Source organism: Indicator indicator, chromosome 14, assembly GCF_027791375.1.
Source record: "Indicator indicator isolate 239-I01 chromosome 14, UM_Iind_1.1, whole genome shotgun sequence".
NCBI classification, from domain to species: domain Eukaryota; kingdom Metazoa; phylum Chordata; class Aves; order Piciformes; family Indicatoridae; genus Indicator; species Indicator indicator.
The window spans coordinates 17,756,418-17,775,819 of NC_072023.1; the positions used below are offsets into that span (position 1 = coordinate 17,756,418).

General features: G+C 50.3%; 2 protein-coding genes across 2 annotated transcripts; one reads left to right on the forward strand and one right to left on the reverse strand.

Annotated features, from left to right (window-relative positions):
• The first annotated feature begins 244 nt into the window (after positions 1-244).
• Positions 245-16,762, forward strand: LPCAT3 (lysophosphatidylcholine acyltransferase 3). Its single transcript, XM_054386677.1, is given in 14 exon segments — positions 245-283; positions 285-447; positions 10,008-10,115; positions 10,236-10,342; positions 10,494-10,587; positions 10,698-10,735; positions 11,994-12,172; positions 12,551-12,659; positions 13,684-13,770; positions 14,045-14,211; positions 15,396-15,543; positions 16,022-16,180; positions 16,267-16,393; positions 16,498-16,762. Coding segments are annotated over 13 exon segments (1,515 nt in total). The 3' UTR covers positions 16,384-16,393; positions 16,498-16,762.
• A 335-nt stretch (positions 16,763-17,097) lies between these two features.
• EMG1 (EMG1 N1-specific pseudouridine methyltransferase) lies at positions 17,098-19,218 on the reverse strand. Its single transcript, XM_054386904.1, has 6 exons — positions 19,090-19,218; positions 18,908-19,009; positions 18,426-18,567; positions 17,989-18,047; positions 17,690-17,839; positions 17,098-17,358 (listed from the first exon to the last, which is right to left on the reverse strand). The coding sequence occupies exons 1-6, from the start codon at positions 19,216-19,218 to the stop codon at positions 17,245-17,247; spliced, it is 696 nt and encodes a 231-aa protein (XP_054242879.1). The 3' UTR covers positions 17,098-17,244.
• Positions 19,219-19,402: the final 184 nt, after the last annotated feature.

A 19,402-nucleotide genomic window follows, 5' to 3' on the forward strand; every position in this document is an offset into this window, starting at 1 on the left:
TCCTGTCCCGCCACAGCCAATTAGGAGCCGGGCTCCGCCTCGCCCTGGCTGGCCCCGCCTCCGTTTTCCTCTGAAGCCCCGCCCTCGGAAGCGCTTTGCCCAATCAGCGGCTGGCGGGGCCGGCCCCCGCGGCACCGCCCCCTCGTGGGTTAACCTTTGCCTTAGTGAGCGCAAGGCCCTGCCCCGCTGCCACCGCCTGCCCAATCGGAGGTGGTGGGGGGGCGTGGCCAACCCGGCACAGCCAATGGGCGCGGAGGGGGCCGCGAACGGTGCGGGGGTTGCGGTGGCTGGTGCTGCTGCCGCTGCCGGGTTCGACGAGCTACCGGCCGGCGGGGCGGCCGGGGGAGAAGATGGCGGTGACGGGGTCCAGCTGGGGCCTGGCCCAGCTGGCCGAGGCCCTGGGCTCGTCGGAACAGGCGCTGCGCCTCATCCTGTCCATCCTGATGGGTAAGGGCATGGCGGTGTGAGGTGACGGGTCTGGCACCCCGGGCAAGGCACCGTGCCCGCCGTGGGTTCGGGAGACCCCCCGCCGCCGTGCCGCGCTGCGCGGAGCCGGGGCCAGGCAGCGCTTTACCGGCGCAGGACCGCACCTGTGTCAGCGTCGCCGTGCCAGGCCACGTGTGTGCGCGAAGCCGGCGGGCGAACGCCCCACCGCAAACGGCCTCGCCTCGGCCTGGGCCAGCCCGACCGGCGGAAGGTCGGTCGGGGTGGGAGCCTCCCGCTTTCCCGGTGGAGAGGGAGAATCCACTGTGAAGGGAGCCGCTGGGTTCCCCGGCCGCAGGAAGCCGGGGTGTGGTACTGGCGGGCTGCCTGTAAGAGGGGTGCAGGCACGCCACGTCCCGGGACTGGAGCGGGAGGCGGAGAGCCTGCCCGGCTCTCAGACCTGTGGAGCCGGTCACCGTGGAGTTGACGTTCGGCATGCTGCGAAACAAGTGCGCTTCGGGGCTGTGTCGTGAAGCGGGTTTGGGCACAAGAACTTTGTTTGCAGTTGTTCTGCTGGTTTTGCGTGAGCGGCAGGTGCTGCGTGTGCATCGAATTACCCGGGAGCCTGTGTCCGGAGGGGTGCAGCCTAAAGGAAGCTTCGCAGCCCCTGGGAGATGTCGCCCTGCCCGAGTGCAGGGAGGTCTCTGGCAGGAGACATCGTTAGTGTCTGCAGGAATCATGGAACTGTGCGGGAGTGGCTTGTCATCGCAGGGACTAGCAGGTGGTGTGATCAAAGCCTGCGAGCTCAGTAGCCAGAAGAACTGGGGTGTTGTGCTCTACCTGCAATGTGAGGCGCGTTGCAAAACACGCTGCTTCTGCTTATCTGAACAGGAGATAGTTAAATCACATGGCCCGTGGTTAAGGCAGGGCTAGAGTTATGATGTGGGCTAACAGTTGAGGGGGAGGTTATAGCTCCCAAAACATTAATTCAGTTGTATCTATACATGCTATCTAAATAAATCTCTGCAGATAACCAATCAAGTGTTGGGTTCTGAAAGCTTTGAGTGGTATAATCACCTAGCAGAAAGGAAATACAAATTTTTCTCTGGAGTTAAACCAAACTTCTTCTATAAAGAAAAAAAAAGTAACAGGAGACATAAACAGGACGCACACGTAAGGCAGTGCTAATGAATCTGGCAGCTCCTCACAGGTGAACAGGAAAAGTCCAACTTGCCTTGCTCTCACCTCTTTCTCTGGTACTTTGATTGCAATCTGATTGAATTTACTTGTCTGACAGAAACCTAAACTGGAAAAAGCAGATAACTTACTTCCAGGTTAGTCAGCTGAACCAGCCAAGGGACAAGTCTAGCAAGTGTGGATGCAGTCAAGGTGCTAAAAAGCCTGTGGGGAAGCAAACACCTACAGCAGAATGATGCCTTTGCAGGATGCACCTTGAACATACTGTCAGAGTGCCTTCTTGCTTCTAACCAGCACTAAGCTGGGACGCAACCTTGGAGAGCTGTTTCCTGCTCAGTGTCTTGTGGGTGAGCCAAACCACTTCTTTGAAATGAACCACAGGTAATGATCATCTTAATGACAGGAAGATTATGTCCACTGCAGCCAAGAGTCATTAAGTGTGGAAGTCTTACGTGTTGTCACAAGTGTTCCATGTACAGTGGTGACACTAAGCCACTGAGATGGGGCAGTGTCACTTCCTGAGGTAGGCCACTATCTGATTTATTTAAAGTCTTAATGGATCTTTTTAATTTGTGTTAAAAGCCCAGGGGTCAGGGACTGGGAACTCACTAGCATCCCTTCCCCTTGCGTACCTGAAATGTCTACCACACCAGGGCACAGAGCAGTACTTTGCCCTGTCCTTTCTTGATAGCTTGGGATCTCTTCATTACATGCAGTTGAAGGCATAACTTCAGGTGGAAGGCTTCAAGGCATGCAAAACAGCCTTGCCTGTAGCTTGGCACTCTTGCAGGTCATGTAGGTTGAATCACTCAGACAGAGGGGGTTAACTCCAGCTTTTCTGATTAATGTTTGATGACTCACCCATTATACCACTCCATTAAAAGGAAGGACCAAGTACCACTCCAAAGCTACCTGAGAGGAGAGTGAGAAGAGTTCCTTAACCCAGCACTAGCAAAGAAGTGTTCATTTAATTGCAGCTTAGGTCACAATCCTTTTAATGTGACCGAAAGCCTTAAGCCTGTTAGTAATGCAGCTAGCACTGATGCCCACTGCACAGGGTGGCATGGGGTGTAAATGAAGGCTTTTCTAAAACCTGGCAGTGGCATTGGGACAGCCAACGCAGGGCTTTTCCTTCACTTCCTCCCTTTCAGGGGTTTGTTGAGATTCAGGGGGAGAGTTGCTTTGCTTGTCTGCAGCTAATATTGTTGCATTATTCCAGAACAAGACCATGAAGGTGAAATGCAGTCCACTGCTCCAAAGATGAATTAAAAAATTGTTGCCTCTTTCTCCCTCTGTGGTGCACTTTACCATCTACACTGTGCAGTTCTACTGCAACAGCTGTTTCCAGGCTTTCACTGTTCAGGAGTTCACCAGAAACTGGTAAAAATAGCCTTCTGAAAAAAAAGAGGAAGATGCAAAGGACTTTGCAACTTCTTGTACCAATTGCTGAAAAAAGCTGAATTATTGCTGAAGAAATAATCTGAATATATTATCTTGATTCAGAATAAGTGTTCACATAGTCATGATCTGAAATAACCAAAAGAAGTAATTTAAAACTGCTAACAGTCTGCCACTACTGGAAAAAAAAAATAAATACAGGGGAGAATAAGAAAAGGAGGAAAGAAGAACAACTAAAAAGAAAAATTGAAGCAGTCCTAATGGACACCACCACGTTTCCTCAGTGAACAAGTAAAGACTGTAACAGCACATTGCTGAGAGAATGCTGAGGATTTTAGTCACAGCTTTGTGTTTACATCAGAGGCACCTTTTATAGAGCCTGCAGTTTGGAAGCAAAGAACAGAGCCAGAGTTGGGTCCATTATGTAGCCTGTATGAGATTAAAAACTTGCCTCCTGCTTCCCCTGGGTGAAAATGTGCATAAACATAATTTGGCAACACTATCAACAGCAGCAGGACTTGAAGCAGAGTTCCTGCAGCCTGCCATTAAAAGATGTGGTAGGCTGACGTCTGTCAGTCACAGGAAAATGGCTTTGGAGAAGTGTGCTCTGCCTTGCATTCTTGACTAGGTGCGGGGCCCAGTGTTTGCCCAGGAGAAACTGTGTCTTTAGGTCAGCATGGGGGACAGTAACGATCTCAGCTGTGTACCTCCAGACTTCCTACTCAGGTGCCAGGGTAAGTGATCTGAACCAATGTGGTCCTGGCCTCTTGGTGGAGAAGGGTGGGGGAGCCCCTCCAGTGATGTCAATGTGAGAAGAGGGTTTCTGTGCTGCAGCTCTTGTCCTCCCTTGCAAGGAGGCAGATTTCTCTCCTGCTGTTCCCACTCAAAGTGAAAGCCAGGACACAGGAGGCCTTGTGGTTCTGTGTGTTTAAGACTTTGTGTTGATCTTAATTGTTATATGGCTCTATGGTACCGAAGAACTGAAGATCCTTATCTGGGCATAGTACTGCCCAGTGGCCTGCAACCTACCTGGCATGGTCTGCTGCATAATATGGAGTGGTGCCAACATACTGTGTACAGCCCTGAGCCAGACCTGCCAGGAAGAGCACTGTGGAAGTGTTCCCTCATCTACAGAGAGAGCAGTGACCTGCAGAAAGCACCATGTTCCTACTGAGCAGGTGCCAGAAACCATCTGCTTTGCTTGCAAGTGGTCCCATGTCCTCACTTACCTCACCATTTGCCTTAGATCCTGTGCATATTCCTCCTCTACATCCTGAAGATTTTTTAAGCTCAGTGAAATTCTGTTATGGTCACCCATAGCTGATGACTTATCCCTGTCAGGTTCTCAGCTGGTCAGCCAAGCAAGAACCTTACTGAAGGGGAGGAAATGACTTTTTGAATGGGCAAAGAGGTGGGAGAAGCTGTAAGAGGCAGCACCATCCCATCACAGGTGCTAAACCCATCCCTGTCACAGAGCACTCATGTGCTGCCTTGTTTAAACTCTCAACTTCAAATAGAAGAAAAGAGAGTGCTGCCTGCTGCTGCACACTTACTCTGTCTGCAGGTCAAATGCTGCACTAGGAGCAGACCTGCAGAGCTGTTTGGGTGTTTGCTTTGGACTTGTTTCAGCGCAGGCTCAGGAGCTGAGCACCCACTGGAGTGCATTTCCAGTTCAGTTTCTGCTAAGGAGAGCTCTGTTCACATGCTTTGGGACAGTTCTACTGTGCAAACTAAAGCACTGTAAGTGGACTTTTAAAAGTACACTCCTGAGCTGAGTTAAAATACAGAATGGCTTAGGTTGGAAGGGACTTCAGAGATCATTTGTTCCAGCCTCTCATCTAGACTCAGCTGCTCAAAGCCTCATCCAGCCTGGCCTTGAACACGCACAGGGAGGAGGCATCCACAACCTCCCTGGGCAGCCTATTCCTTGTACTGAAGACCTTCTTCCTCAGATCCAGTCTAAACCTCCTCTCCCTCAGCTTCAAACCATCCTCCCTTATCCTGTCTCTAGACACCCTCATGAAAAGTCTCTCTCCAGCCTTCTTGTAGGATCTCTTCAGGTACTGGAAGATAGGTCTAAGGTCCCTCTTGGATTCTTCCCTTTTCCAGGCTGAATAGCCCCAGTGCCCTCAGCCTGTCTTCATACCAGAGGTGCTCCAGCCCTTGGATCATGTCTGTGCCCTCCTCTGGACTCATTCCAACAGCTCTGTGTCCTTCTTACGCTGGGGACACCAGACCTGGAGGCAGGAGTGGAGCTGGGGTCCCAGCAGAGCAAAGGGGCAGAATCCCCTCTCTTGCCCTGCTGGCCACACTCCTCTTGATGCAGCCCAGCACGTGGCTGCCTTCTGGGCTGCATGAGCTCCTGGTGAGTTTCTCCTCAATCAATACACCCAAGTCTTTTCTTCAGAGCTCTCCACGTTGGACTTGATGACCTTAATGGTTGAACTTAATGATGTTAAAGGTCTTTTCCAACCTAAACAATTCTATGATTCTGTAGATGTACATCCAGTGTTACAAAATGTATGGGGCATTTACAGCATTACAGATAGGTAAAGAGAATTCCTTTGACATCCAGACACCAGGTGAGGCTTCTCTTTGAACGCCTCTTTTTCCTGTTCCCTTCCTTTTAGCTTTAGCATCTCATCAGAAAATGGAGAGCACTGATCTGCTCGATGTTAACAGAGGTGGAGTTAACTGATCAGCAACAGGGAGAAATAGTCTCATGTGCTCTCTTGAAGATGAAACAGAGCTGATGCATATGAAGGGGAATAAAGAGAGCAGAGATGAAAAGAGTGTTTCTGGTATTCTTATTTGTAGCTTCATCTCTGGAAAAAGACAGGCATCTTCAGCACCTATTCCAGAAGATGGCAAACTTGACAGTGCTATTTTTGCATGGACTTCAGAGAACTTCCCACCTGCCTGACCCAGGCTCTTCATCATTTACTACTTCTGCTCAGGTTCTTGTACCTGAGCTTGGGTGTTGTGCAGTGGCTGTTAGTCTCCATAATGGCTATGGCCAAGAAGCTGACCTTGTCCTTTGCTTCTAGCGCTGGGGTTCTCTCAACCAGTGATCATCCTCTTGTTTCTCTCAAATTCAGAAAACAAACCACAAAACCCAGGAGGAATTTGGCAGCAGCAGCATATCTCAGCTAATTTATTCCTTTTATATCAATTGCTAATCCTTTTCTATAGAGGCAAAAATCAGCTCTGCATGCAGAGTGCTTTTGAGCTCCATGGTGCATTGAGAAGGAGAATTCCTTTGGAGCAGAGGGTCACCTTCTGTTTTCACCAGGTCTGTTACAGCCAGTCTCCAGCCTTGGTCTGCTCTGCCTGAGGGGGCTCTGAAAGAGGACTTTGGCAGACTGGGGACTGCTGTGCAGCGTCCCTCAGCAGCAAGGAGCAGGGTCTCCAGTCCTGCTGTTTCTGAATGGCAAAAGCAAAGCAGCACAGCATCCTGCCACTGACGTATCCAAGTGTGACAGCAAGCTTGCCAGGAGGCAGTGATAACTTCACAACCTGCTTCCCTGCTTCTGCTGTGCTAATTCAGGCTGCTTCAAGAACACCAGTGGGGTGAGAGTCCTCTCTTTGCTCTCAGCAGCAATGGGTTGCTATTAATAGTTTATCAGTGTTCCAAAGTGCAGAGGCCACAGAATGGCCACTAATAGTCAGTGCCCACTGCCAGCTGGGAGTTAAGTTTTAGACCTGCAGTTGTGCAACTGGCCTGGTTGTAAAGCTGAGAAAACTGTCTGGTGTGCAGCTAAACTATAACTAAATTGCAGCCCAGAGCTGCTGTGGCAATCAGAAGAATTCAGGCTGGCTTTGTGACTTTTGAACTGGAACAGCACCCGTGTAAGTGCAGGAGCAGGGGGGTTGGATCTGTGGCTTTCTAAAAACAGCTCTACTGTGCACGTTAGCAGCTCTCTATTTGCAAGGGCTCCTCATTCTCTTTTTCTTCAGAGGAGGATTACCCAAATCACAATAACTATTACAGAATGTCAGGAGTTGGAAGGGACCTCCCAAAGATCATCCAGTCCAACCCCCCCTGCCAGAGCAGGATCTCCTGTGTAGGACTTAAAGGAGTGTGCCTGACGAGTGAGGCAGGCCTTGGAGAGAGGAGGAACACTTGGGGATGGGAGAAAATAAATACAATTTCTGTGATTCAGAGATTTGAAATACATTATTATAGCATTCAGTCCTAATTTAATTCTGTCTACAGAAATGGCCAGAGATGAAAAACAGGTTATTGGTTTTGTAGTTGTGTTTTGGGTTTGTTTTTTTTTTTCTCCAATGAAAATGGAATATTTTTGCAGAATTGTGTTTATTTTAGTGGGAGTGGGAAACCCTTGTAAATGCACTTTAAAAACTGGACATATTGACAGGCAGCAAGAAATCGAGCTTTTGGTATTTGTGATCTGATTTTTCTCCCTCTTGCTGAAAGGGGAGAAACATTTTTTTCACAGTAAACCACAGTACTTTAACTTTTGATCTATTTTTTTAAAACCACTTTTCATTTCACAAAGCCACTTGTTAATGTTCTTTCGTGCTTTTTTTTTTCACATGCCAATTTTCTTTTCCCACTGAAGTTTTTAATAAACATTAAACTTCATCAGGAAAATTGGCATGTGAAGAAAAAGAACCCTCATCTGTGTATTTCTGAGCAGAAGGCTGGGAAACCAAACTACTTTTATTTATGTAATAAATAAGGAGGAAAGGACCTGGGGGTCCTAGTGGATGGAAGGTTGACCATGAGCCAGCAGTGTGCTCTTGTGGCCAAGAAGGCCAAAGCCATTCTGGGGTCTATTAGAAGGGGAGTGGTTAGTAGGTTGAGAGAGGTTCTGCTCCCCCTCTACTCTGCCCTGGGCAGGCCACATCTGGAATATTGTGTCCAGTTCTGGGCCCCTCAGTTCAAGAAGGACCTCAGGGTCCAGTGCAGAACCACAAACATGATTAGGGGAGTGGAACATCTTCCTTAGGAGGAGAGACTGAGGGAGCTGGGGGTCTTCAGCTTGGAGAGGAGGACACTAAGGGCTGACCTCATTAATGTTTATAAATGTGTAAAGGGTGAGTGCCAAGAGGGTGAGTGCCAAGAGGATGGAGCCAGGTTATGCTGGGTGATGCCCAATGACAGGACAAGGAGCAATGGGTGGAAGTTGAGGCATAGGAAATTCCATGGAAACAGGAGGAAGAATTATTTCACTGTGAGGGTGACAGAACACTGGAACGGGCTGCTCAGGGGTGTTGTGGAGTCTCCCTCTCTGGAGATACTCAAGGCCCACCTGGATGTGTTCCTGTGTGGCCTGCCCTAGGTGATGCTGCTCTGGCAGGGGGGGTGGAATGGATGATCTCTGGAGGTCCCTTCCAGCCCCTAACAGTCTGTGGTTCTGTGATTTACTAAATCACTTGAATTGCTCTAATTCTGGGAGTTATTCCTGCATCCCCAGAGAGTCCATGCAAAGAATTCTCTTTGCCAGTTCCCTCTTTCCCTCCCAGCTGGTGCTCAGGGAAGCAGTGGGGGAACAGGACAGAAGTGCATGTCAGCCAACAAGAAGGTTGTGTAAGAAGTGTGGAGGAGCAGGAAGGGAAAGGGATGGTTTGGGGAAGGCATCTTGTAAGGGAGTTTGGAGCTGCTGCTGCAGGAGGGAAGAGCAGGCTGGATGAGCAGGAGTGAGGTTGCCAGGCTCTGCGGGTGAAGGGCTGTGGTATGCAGGACTGGCTGCCACTTGGACCAGGAAAGCAGCCTGTGGCATGGAAACCAGCAAGGAACATGAGAGAAAGGAATGGGAACGAGGAGGTAGGGAAGGCCAAAAGAGAGGTGGCAAGAGGCCAAGGCAGTGTGGAGCAGCAGCTTGGGTTTCAAGAAGCAGCAGGTACACCTCTGGGCTCAGCAGAATGTGCAGCAGTTTGGGATATAGAAGGGAGCCCCAAGGTCCCAAACTCTGGGACTCCCTCCCAGGGGATTTGGGGGAAGAAGAGAACCTTAAAATGTCTCTAGTCACACCTCAGCCTGTTAGCACTGACAGCCTGCAACGAGTTTTGCATAAGGTGACAGAGTTCCTCATTTCTGTTCCCTGTAGTGACCAGATGTGGCCTCCTTATTGGGAACCTTCCCTCCATCCAGTGCTTGCAGACAAAAGGTGCATCTCAGCAGCTTTCATTGCTGCTCCATGTAGAGTGTGGCTACCCACTGCAGCTGTTGCTCCAGGGGTGCAAGGAGCAGAGATCTCTCCACTGCTGTAGATTTCAGCCAGGCTAATAAGCAATATGGATGCCAGCATTGTAGTATGTGAGGAGTTCTCTCTGTTTTTTTGGGTTTGTTTGTTTGTTTGTTTGTTTTTGTAGAAGAGATGGTTTGAGTTTGTTTTTAATCAAGATAACAGAACAGAAGCTTGCAAAATAAAACAAGAAGTCACAAAGTGCTGGCAGTAAAGTTGCTTTTGCTGTCCCAGTTGAGTTCCTTGTGCACAGGCCTCTAGAAGCAGGAGCTGGGTGAACAGACTTCATATACTCCTGAGATGGACAACTTCTCCTGGGTCAACAAGTACGAAAACAGAAGATATCTCTTGTCTAATATGTGGCAATTCAACATCATTTCCTCTCCTCCTGGCTGGCTGTGCTACCAGAGTGCTTCCTAAACGTTTGCTGCTCACTGCAGCCACAGATGAATAATGAGGAGGTGTTCTTGAGTTAGACTAGGAGCTAACATGCAGAAAATCATAGAATGGGTTGGGTTGGAAGAGACCTCCAAAGGTCATCCAGTCCAAGCCCCCTGCAGTCAGCAGGGACATCCTCAACTACATCAGCTTACTCAGAGCCTTTTCCAGCTTAGCAGCCATGGTGGGATTGTGAGCTCCAGACAAGTGATTGGACTTGATGACCTCAAAAGTCTCTTCCAACCTCAACAGTTCTGTGGTTCTAGGGACTATGAGAAATGCTTGTCTGCACTGATCTACAACTCCTTCATCTTTTTCCTGTATCTTTTTTCTCCTCAGGATATCCTTTTGCCTTGTTCCAGCGCTATTTCCTCTTCCAGAAGGAGAGCTACCTCATCCATCTCTACAACGTGTTCACAGGACTCTCAATTGCTTACTTCAATTTTGGTAAGATGCATTTGGGAAGAGAAGAGCTGCCTAACCCAGGATGTGCTATGGTTTGGGAGGACCTGTAGTGGGGAAGATGCCATTTCTGTTTAATCCCTGAGTCTCTTTCCTGTCCCACAGGGATGCATTGTTTTCATTCCCTGCTCTGTGTCCTAATCCAGTTCCTCATACTGAGACTCATGGGTCGCACAGTCACTGCCATCATCACCACCTTCTGCTTTCAGATGGTAAAGCTCTTTCTTACTGCATTGGTTTGTAGAAGGGAGCCCCCTGTTCAGCTTGGCATTTCCCAGTAGCAACTGTGGGTGGAAGAGTGGAGACAGATCAAAAGCAGCTGGAGGAATTAGTTTGGATAACCCACACAATGGTTTCTTTCAGACATACCTTATGGCTGGCTACTACTGCACAGCCACCGAGCACTACGACATCAAGTGGACAATGCCACACTGTGTTTTAACACTCAAGCTAATTGGTGAGTGACACCTCCCTCCTATGGCAAGGCATGCCTCAGGGAAGAGAGGACTGCTTGTTCAGCCCAACCAGCCCAGCCCAGGGCCTCCAACAACTGTTTCTCACCCCTAGGTCTGGCCATTGATTACTATGATGGAGGAAAAGATCTGGTGAGTAGGACACCACTTCTCATTCCTTCCTCCTCCCCTCCTCAGTGCTATTCCAGTGAGCTGGACGTCAGAAAAGCTCAGAGGGTGTGTGCATTCATTTCTGGTAAAAGCCATAGCTGAGAGGGGAGCCTCCATGAGTGTCTGAGGGCACCAAATTCTGGAGTGGAAAGCAGTCATTTGAACAGAGACAGCAGCAATTAGAAATGGACAAAAAATGTTTTGGATCACACTGAAATATTTTTCTGTCCCATTCCAAATTCCCCACCATTTCCTTCCCCCAAATCTGTTGCTGTAGATTCCTGATCCCTAGTGCTGTGTCTTGTCACAGAATCATAGTACTGTCCAGGCCAGAAGGGACCTCCAAAGCGCATCCAGTCCGACCTCCCTGCAGTCAGGGAGGTTTAGATCAGGCTGCCCAGGGCTTTGTCGAGCCTCACCTTGATTATCTCCAGGGAACAGACATCAACCTCCTCCCTGGGCAACCTGCTCCAGTGTTCCACCACCCTCATCTAAATCTGCCCTTCTCTAGCTTGTCAGTAGTGTACCTTTAAGCTGCAGACCATCAGCACTGGATCTCGCTTTCCATGGATCTCAGTTCCCTTTGTTTAGCCTCACCACATCTCTGGGAGTGGTTGCCCTTTAGCATCTGTTAGGGCCCTGGTTGTAGAGCAGGTGAAATGGAGAGAAGTTGCACAGCACAACACGTGGAAGAGCACTTGCTACAGTCTTAATCTTCCAAGTATCTGCGTTCCCCACCTCCTCTTGGGGGCCTGACTGAGTCTTTGGCATCCACAGAGTCACTGCTGACTGCAAGAAATCAAGGTGAAGCTGAAACTTCCTAGGCTGAAGTTTCAAGCATTTAAAAGACAATGAGTTCTTGCATCAAGAAGTAGGAACTGTAGGACAAAGGTCTTGCTGAGAGTCTGTACAGGTGCAGTCAGGGGCTGGAGTGGGTCAGAGGCAGTGCTTTGCTATGCCTGCTGTGATGGCAGGGCTGTGTGTCAGTAGATCCCTTCCATCTCTGGAGGTGATTTGGGAACAGAGAGCTCTGCAGGTGGCTTCCACCACTGGGTCTTGTTGCTGTTTAGAGGGGTTGGGGAGGGCTGGGGAAAGGAATGGATGTGAAGGACAAAGTGGAAAGTTCCATATCCATGGAGAGCAAGAACTGAGAAAGTTAAGGAGGTGGGGCTGAGAAGGTAAGATCCAGAGCTAGGCTGAGATGCCCAGGACGATGCTAATGCCACTCCCTTTGGTACAGGAGTTCCTGACCCCTGAGCAGCGGCGATTTGCTGTCCGGGGAGTTCCTACCTTGCTGGAGGTCTCAGGATTCTCCTATTTCTATGGTGCCTTCATGGTGGGGCCTCAGTTCTCCATGACAGACTATCAGAAACTGGCAAGGGGTGAGATGACTGACGTCCAAGGCCAGAGACCCAATAGGTAATGAAAAGCCACTTAGCTCCTCGCCTCCCTAAGTTCTCTCCACATGCTCCCTGCAGCAGAAGGCCTTACCTGGGCACTAAATCAGTGTGGCAAAAAGTGATTTCTGAGACAAGGCTGTCCTTCAAAAGCTGCTCAGAGCTCTCTGAACAATGGCCTAGGATTGCTCCCGAGCACAAATAGCACCCACCTGACTTGGTCCCAAACTGGTCATGTTAGCACCTCGGCTTCCAAACAGAGCCATCTGCTGCAGTGGAATGTGGTGACTCCCTATTGCTGTCTCCACTGCCTCCTCTTCTCTCCTTCTGCCTTTACAGCGATGACTTTGATGTTGCCTTCTGAAGGCTTTTCTTTGACCTGCATGTTTTTCTTTCTCAGTTTTGTGCCTGCTCTCAAGCGCCTGAGTTTGGGTCTGGTGTTTCTAGTGACCTATACCTTGGCAAGCCCTTATGTCTCTGATGACTACCTCATCTCAGATGATTACATGGTATGGATTCATTTGACAGCTGGGGGGTGGGGAAGGATTCCATTGTCTAGTGGGCACTGGATCTAGAGAATTAAGTCTAGAGAATTCATCTAGTTGCCACGTTTTCTTTCTGGAACAACCTTCTAATGACCTTCCATTTCAGCAGCATATGCAAAGAATTTCACTAGAGTAATTTGCAATGTGCCCTGGTGGCCAAGGCGGCCAAGGGCATCCTGGGGTGAATTAGACAGGGGGTGGTGAGTAGGTCCAGAGAAGTTCTTCTCCCACTCTGCTGTGCCCTGTTGAAGCCACATCTGGAATATTGTGTCCAGTTCTGGGCCTCTCAGTTCAAGAAGGACCTCAGGGAACTGCTTGAGAGAGTCCAGCACAGAGCCACAAAGATGCTGAAGGCAGTGGAAGATCTCCCTGCTGAGGAAAGGCTGAGGGAGCTGGGGCTCTTCAGCTTGGAGCAGAGGAGCCTGAGGGCTGACCTCAGTCATGTTGATCAAGATGTGAAGGGCAGTGTGGGGAGGATGGAGCCAGGCTCTGCCCAGGGATGTCCAATGACAGGACAAGGGGCAATGGGTGCAAGCTGGAGCAGAGGAGGTTCCACAGGAACAGAAGGAGAAAGTTTTTCCCTGTGAGAGTGCCAGAGCCCTGGAGCAGGCTGCCCAGAGAGGTTGTGGAGTCTCCTTCTCTGGAGACATCCCAAACCCACCTGGATGTGTTCCTGTGTGACCTGCCCTAGGTGATGCTGCTCTGGCAGGGAGGTTGGACAGGATGATCTTGGGACATCCTTTCCAACCCCTAACATTCTGTGATGCTGTGGAATGAGGGTGTAAGTTCTGCAGTGTGGCTCAGTGTCACCAGAGGCAGAAGAAGGATGTGTGTTTGCACAAGCAAATGCCCCAGCAGCCCAACCCAGGCAGCAGTCCCAACACAACATCAGGTTCAAACAGCAAGTGATGAGATCTCATTCACCTCCTCCTGTCACTGCCACTTGACTGCAGTTTTAGTTTTCAGTGTTTCCCCCTTCTCTCTGCAGGAAAAGCCTCTCTGGTTCCGCTGTGGCTACATCATGATCTGGGGCAAAATTATCCTCTACAAATACGTCACTTGCTGGCTCGTTACGGTGAGTCCAGATGGCACTCTGGGAAGGAGAAACGAACAGAGGTTGTACCTTAGCAGCCACTTAACATGCTCCTGGGCTTAGCACCCAGGGGAAGTAATCCAAATACCTGGAGAGCAGAGCAGGCCTGTTGAGCATGTATTGTGCTAGCCAAGGCCAACTCAGAAGCTAGCAGCCATTTGTGCCATCTACAGCGCTGCTCTCCACGCGGCACGGTGAGAGTCAGAGCTGCCCCAGCCCTGCTGCCTTCATCTGTCTTGTGAATCTTCTCCCACAGGAAGGTGTTTGCATCCTGGTTGGTCTGGGGTACAAGGGGAAGGATGAGAGTGGAAAGCCCCTGTGGGATGCCTGTGCCAACATGAAGGTGTGGCTGTACGAGACAACCCCTCTGTTCACAGGGACCATTGCCTCCTTCAACATCAACACCAACGCCTGGGTCGCCCGGTGAGCAGGACACAGCTTCCCCTCTGCAATGTCTGCCTAACATCTGGGGCAGCAGAACCAAGACCTTAGGGGCTGGGGAGCATTAGAGGAAGCATCTGCCAGGTTTCAGTCTCTACACTTTCTTCCATGCTTTGCTGCTGTGGTATTTGAAAGGTCACTGGGTTGGATGGATCTTCTCACTCAGTCTGGAAGGGCAGCTCATTAGACAGGCAGGCAGCTGATAGCAGCAGGAGTGGCTACTACAGGACCAGCCTTGTCAGCCAACCACAGAGCTGCTTCAACAGCTGGTTCTTACATCACATCTCTTGGTGCTCCTCATGCAATGACTCAGCTGAGTTTTGGTTCAGCACTTGCTGGGACATACAAAGGAACTGTAGCATGTAAGGTGTGCTTGTGGCCAAAGGTGTCTGGGGTGGATTAGAAGGGCTGTGGTGAGTAGGTCCAGAGAGGTTCTTCTCCACCTCTACGCTGCCCTCCTGAGGCCACATCTGGAATACTGTGTCCAGTTCTGGGCCTCTCAGGTCAAGAAGAACCTCAGAAAAGTGCTTGAGAGAGTCCAGCACAGAGCCACAAAGATGCTGAAGGCAGTGGAAGATCTCCCTGCTAAGGAGAGGCTGAGGGAGCTGGGGCTCTTTAGCTTGGAGGAGACTGAGGGATGACCTCTTTTGTTTTGTTTATCAGATGTGAGGGGCAGTGTTGGGAGGACAGAGCCAGGCTCTGCTCAGTGATGTCTAATGGCAGGACAAGGGGCAATGGGTGCAAGCTGCAGCAGAGGAGGTTCCACAGGAACATAGGGAGAAACTTTTTCCCTGTGAGGGTGCCAGAGCCCTGGAGCAGGCTGCCCAGAGAGGTTGTGGAGTCTCCTTCTCTGGAGACATTCCAGACCCATGTGGATGTGTTCCTGTGTGACCTGCCCTAGGTGATGCTGCTCTGGCAGGGGGGGTGGACTGGATGATCTCTGGAGGTCCAACCCCTCACATTCTGTGATCATTTGGGTGTGCACTGTTGGACAAAGCCTCTCTCCCCATCAGTGGATTTAAGACAAAGGCTGAGATGATTTTTGCTGTAGTGAGGGGAGCTCTCTTGCTGTTGCTGTCATCACAGGGTCCCTTAGGCCCTACACAACTGCCATGGAAAGGGGAGGACACACAAACTGTAAGCACTTTGTTTCTTCTCCACTCTAGCTACATCTTCAAGCGTCTGAAGTTCCTGGGTAATAAATTGCTGTCACAGGCACTGGCCCTGTTCTTCTTGGCCATATGGCATGGGCTGCACTCTGGCTATCTGGTGTGCTTTCAGATGGAGCTGCTCATAGTCATCGTTGAGAGACAGGTGAGCTTCTAGTAATGTACTAGGGTTGGGGAGCCCTCTGTCAGACTTTCCTCAGCACTCTCCAGCTGCCAGCCTGCAGGCTTTATTAAGATGAAAAACAGCCATTCCCTTTGGAATGGATTTTCAAATATAACATGGTTTTGGTCTCAAGTTCAGTGGGTTGCTGGCTTCTGCCATAGACATATTGCAGAAGTGGAGAACTTGGCATAGGAGTGGAAGGCAACTGAAGTGCCTGGCAGCTGGGAAGACTGGAGGATAAGCACATGAGCTGAATTTCCAGTACTGAAGAAACACCATTCCATCTTTAAACTGGGATTTTTCCAACTAACCTTTAAGCAGGAAGGGGTACTTGCCTATAAAGCTAGCTAACAGCTACCCAAAATGATTGTGACACAGCTGGGTAGGTAACTTTGGTGCCAGAGCCTGCAGGTATAGCCATAGGACATCTAACTGATGGGAATTGTGCTTTTCAACTCAGATCATCAATCTCGTTCGGGACAGCCCTCTTCTGAACAGCTTGGCCTCCATCACTGCCTTGCGGCCCCTCTTCTATGTGCTGCAGCAGGCCAACCACTGGATGTTCATGGGTTACTCTCTGGTGCCATTCTGCCTTTTCACCTGGGACAAATGGATGAAGGTATTTAATAACCACAGCCACCCCTCTTGCCTCCATCCCATCTCACTTGTGCTCAGTGCTCCTCACCCCTGCCTTTCTCTCCACAGGTGTACAGGTCTGTTTATTTCTGTGGACACGTGCTTTTCCTCACCTTACTACTGGCGTTGCCTTACATTCGCAGATCGATTGTGCCACGAAAAGAAAAGCTAAAAAGAGTAGAATAACAGCCAAAAGGTAAGGCTGCACTCAACAGAGAAACCCCCACTGCGACTGGGGAGGTGAAGCAGGGCAGCACTGTTCCACCATCCCAAGGTCAAACCAAGCACTTTTTTCTCCAGATTGTACCACCTGTGCATTTGTAGGAGTCGATTCCAAACTCCGGAGCAGAGTCACCTGCCACCTTTGCCGTGCTGTATGACTTTGATCCAACGCGAGGAGGGGGAAGGAGGAAGCGCAGGGTCCGAGCCCTGCAAGACGCTCGGAGCGAGGCACCCCGCTCCCACCCTCCGCCTGTTGCCTTATCTCTCTGCCGCCCTCCAGTGGACACTCGTGGCTCTGCCGGTACCAGATGATTGCGAAGCGCTCCAAGGCGGATCGGGCAGGAGCCACCGTCTGACTTTTCTACGTTTGTCATCCGAGATAAAAATTGCTCCTGGTATTTTTCATATCGGCTTCAGCTCCTTTCTTCTTGAGTGCCTCGGTGTGGGAGTGTGAACTGTGGTACACCACCCAGCAAAGGGATTCTGCAGGACTGAGCACCATCAGCTGCAGGGTGAGAATTTCAGTTCCGTGACAAACTTGGGCCGAGTCCTTGGCTCCGAAGGGGATTAAGCCTGCTCATGTATGAGACAAGAAAGTAAAATACACAAGCACTCTTCACAAAAGTGACCTTTAATAGGAGAAAAAGGTCGGTGGGGCAGTCCCTTTAAAGTCTCGTTGTGCCAGGAGCGCTACAAGGATGAAATTGAAGCCTTTTCCCCTCAAGAGCCCAAGTTGCACCAGATCAACACCTAAGTAAAAAGAGTCCTTCCAGAACATGGAGTCATTGCATAGAAGTCCACCCTGCCAGCAGTAGCAGCAGATGCTCACACTACCCCCCAGGCTTCCTCAAAGGCAGTAGTAATTTTAGCACAGGTCAAGGCAGCAGAGAGGGGATAGTTGCTGATGGAGACCATCTTTTCTGTGTAGTCAACATTGACCTGGGAGAAGACAAGGAAAAAACCCCATAATACTATCAAGCTCCAAGTTTTCATTTAATCCCATCTGTCCCAGGTAGAGAGGCACAGTATTTTTCCAGCAGGAAAACTGCCAGCCCTTACTTCTCCCTCTTGGGAGGGAGAAAAGGCTTCAGTATTGAAGGACTGGGCCTTAGTTTGACACACCCACCTAGGGGGAATAAAAATTGGGGTGGGAGAGAGGGGACCATGCTGAAACGAAGAAGAAGGAAAAAAAAAATGTACTCATAAACAAGACCAAAATCCATGCTGGTAAAGATTTTTACAACCCCAAGTAAGGGATGGGTGCACTTACTGAACCGTGGGCAAAAGCTCCCACAACAATGGCCACTGGCTCTGCTGCAGGAACCAGCTGACGCAGATCTGACACCTTGGGAACTGCAAAAGAGGTCCCTATCTTCATACAGCCCACAGGGAGGTGATCACTCACTGGATTTTTAATCACCTGCAGAAAGGTAATAGAGGATGTTCTGCCAGACAGATAAGGCTACTGTTTATCCAGAAAGACCCAGCCCAAACAAACAAAACCAAACCACCAAATATAAAAATCACCCCCCAAACCTCGGGTGTAGCCTGTGAACAGGCAGTGTTTACCTTCAGCAGTTTCTGAGGCCCATCAGCTGCTCGAACACTGAGCTTGTGCAGCAACTGAACTGACAAGAAAAGAAAAGTACTTCAGTTGTCTGTTCTTTTGCTGGAGGCAACCTGTTCCCTACCTGTTGATCTGAGCTGAAGTAGATAAAAAGCCCACCTTTAGCATTCCCAGCATCATCTAAAGCAGCCCTAAGAAATATTCAGGGCATTTTGCTGCTAGCACAGCCTCATGCAGGTACTCCTCACTGTGTTAAGTGACACACATTTGGCTTATGCATCCTGAAACTCAGAAAAAAGACACTTTGGGGGTTCTCTTTTCTTTGCTCACTTTGCCATTTTGAACATTGGTGTAACTTTTTGACTTTTCCCTAAGCTTCTCCACCCCTAACCACTTTCCTGCATTATTTTGTGGTTGGTAGAAATTCTGAATTGCTTACCCATGAGACCACAGAACCGATCAAAAGTTCTTGGGATTCTAGTCTGGGGATTTACTTCAATTAGAACATTCTTCTGGGTGTGGATGTAAACCTGCAGGAGGCCAGCCCGGTTCAGTGGGCTGTCCATGAGCATCAGGAGGCTCTGAAATAGGAAGGCACACGGTAGTAGAAACAGGCACAAGACAGGGGAGTCTTAGACAAGTTGAGGCTTAACCCCCTCGAAAACAGAAAAGACCAATGCTGAGACAGGAAGGAGTTCACCTGACTACGGTAGCTCCACTGTAGTACCAAGAGAAAGGAATCCCATACCCGATTAACGACTGAATTTATAAGCCACAAGCATAGTGGATGAGGCCAAACTCGCCCACGTCCCAAGGGCGCAGGCAGGTTCCCCAGACCCGAGAGACAATCTCCGCATGCCGGCTGCCGGGCGGCTCTGAGCAGTACAGGATAGCACAGCCGCTGCCCGGAGCCTGCCGTACCTGGTGGGTGATGTCGGGACGCACCTCCCCAGGGTCCCGGCCGTTCCGTAGCAGCAGTGCCTTGTGCTTGTCGCAGTTGAGGAGCTCGAACGTCTTCCCTACCTACGGTCAAAGCATAGACAGGTGGGCAAAGGCTCCCGCAGCCGCCTTACAGCCTAGCCGGACCCCCTTACCGTCCGCACCTTCACCGTCTCCAGACTCGCCCCTTCCAGCACCACCAAAAGCCGTCGCTGCCCACGGGGTCGCTTAACTAAAGGCAAACTATCTTCATCCTCCGCCGCTTCCTCACGACGCTGCCTGGGCGACGCCATTTTGTTACCGCCGTACCGCGCGGCACCAGCAGCACCACCCCCACGCCGCCCCCTTCCCACTGCGGCCACTCAAAATGGCGCTTGGGGCGCGTCGTTACCCGCCTCCGGCCCGACCCACTTCCGGAGAGCAGTGCGGGAGGGGGCAGCGGGCGCTGCCCCTCCCCGCCGCGGTTTCCCGACGGAG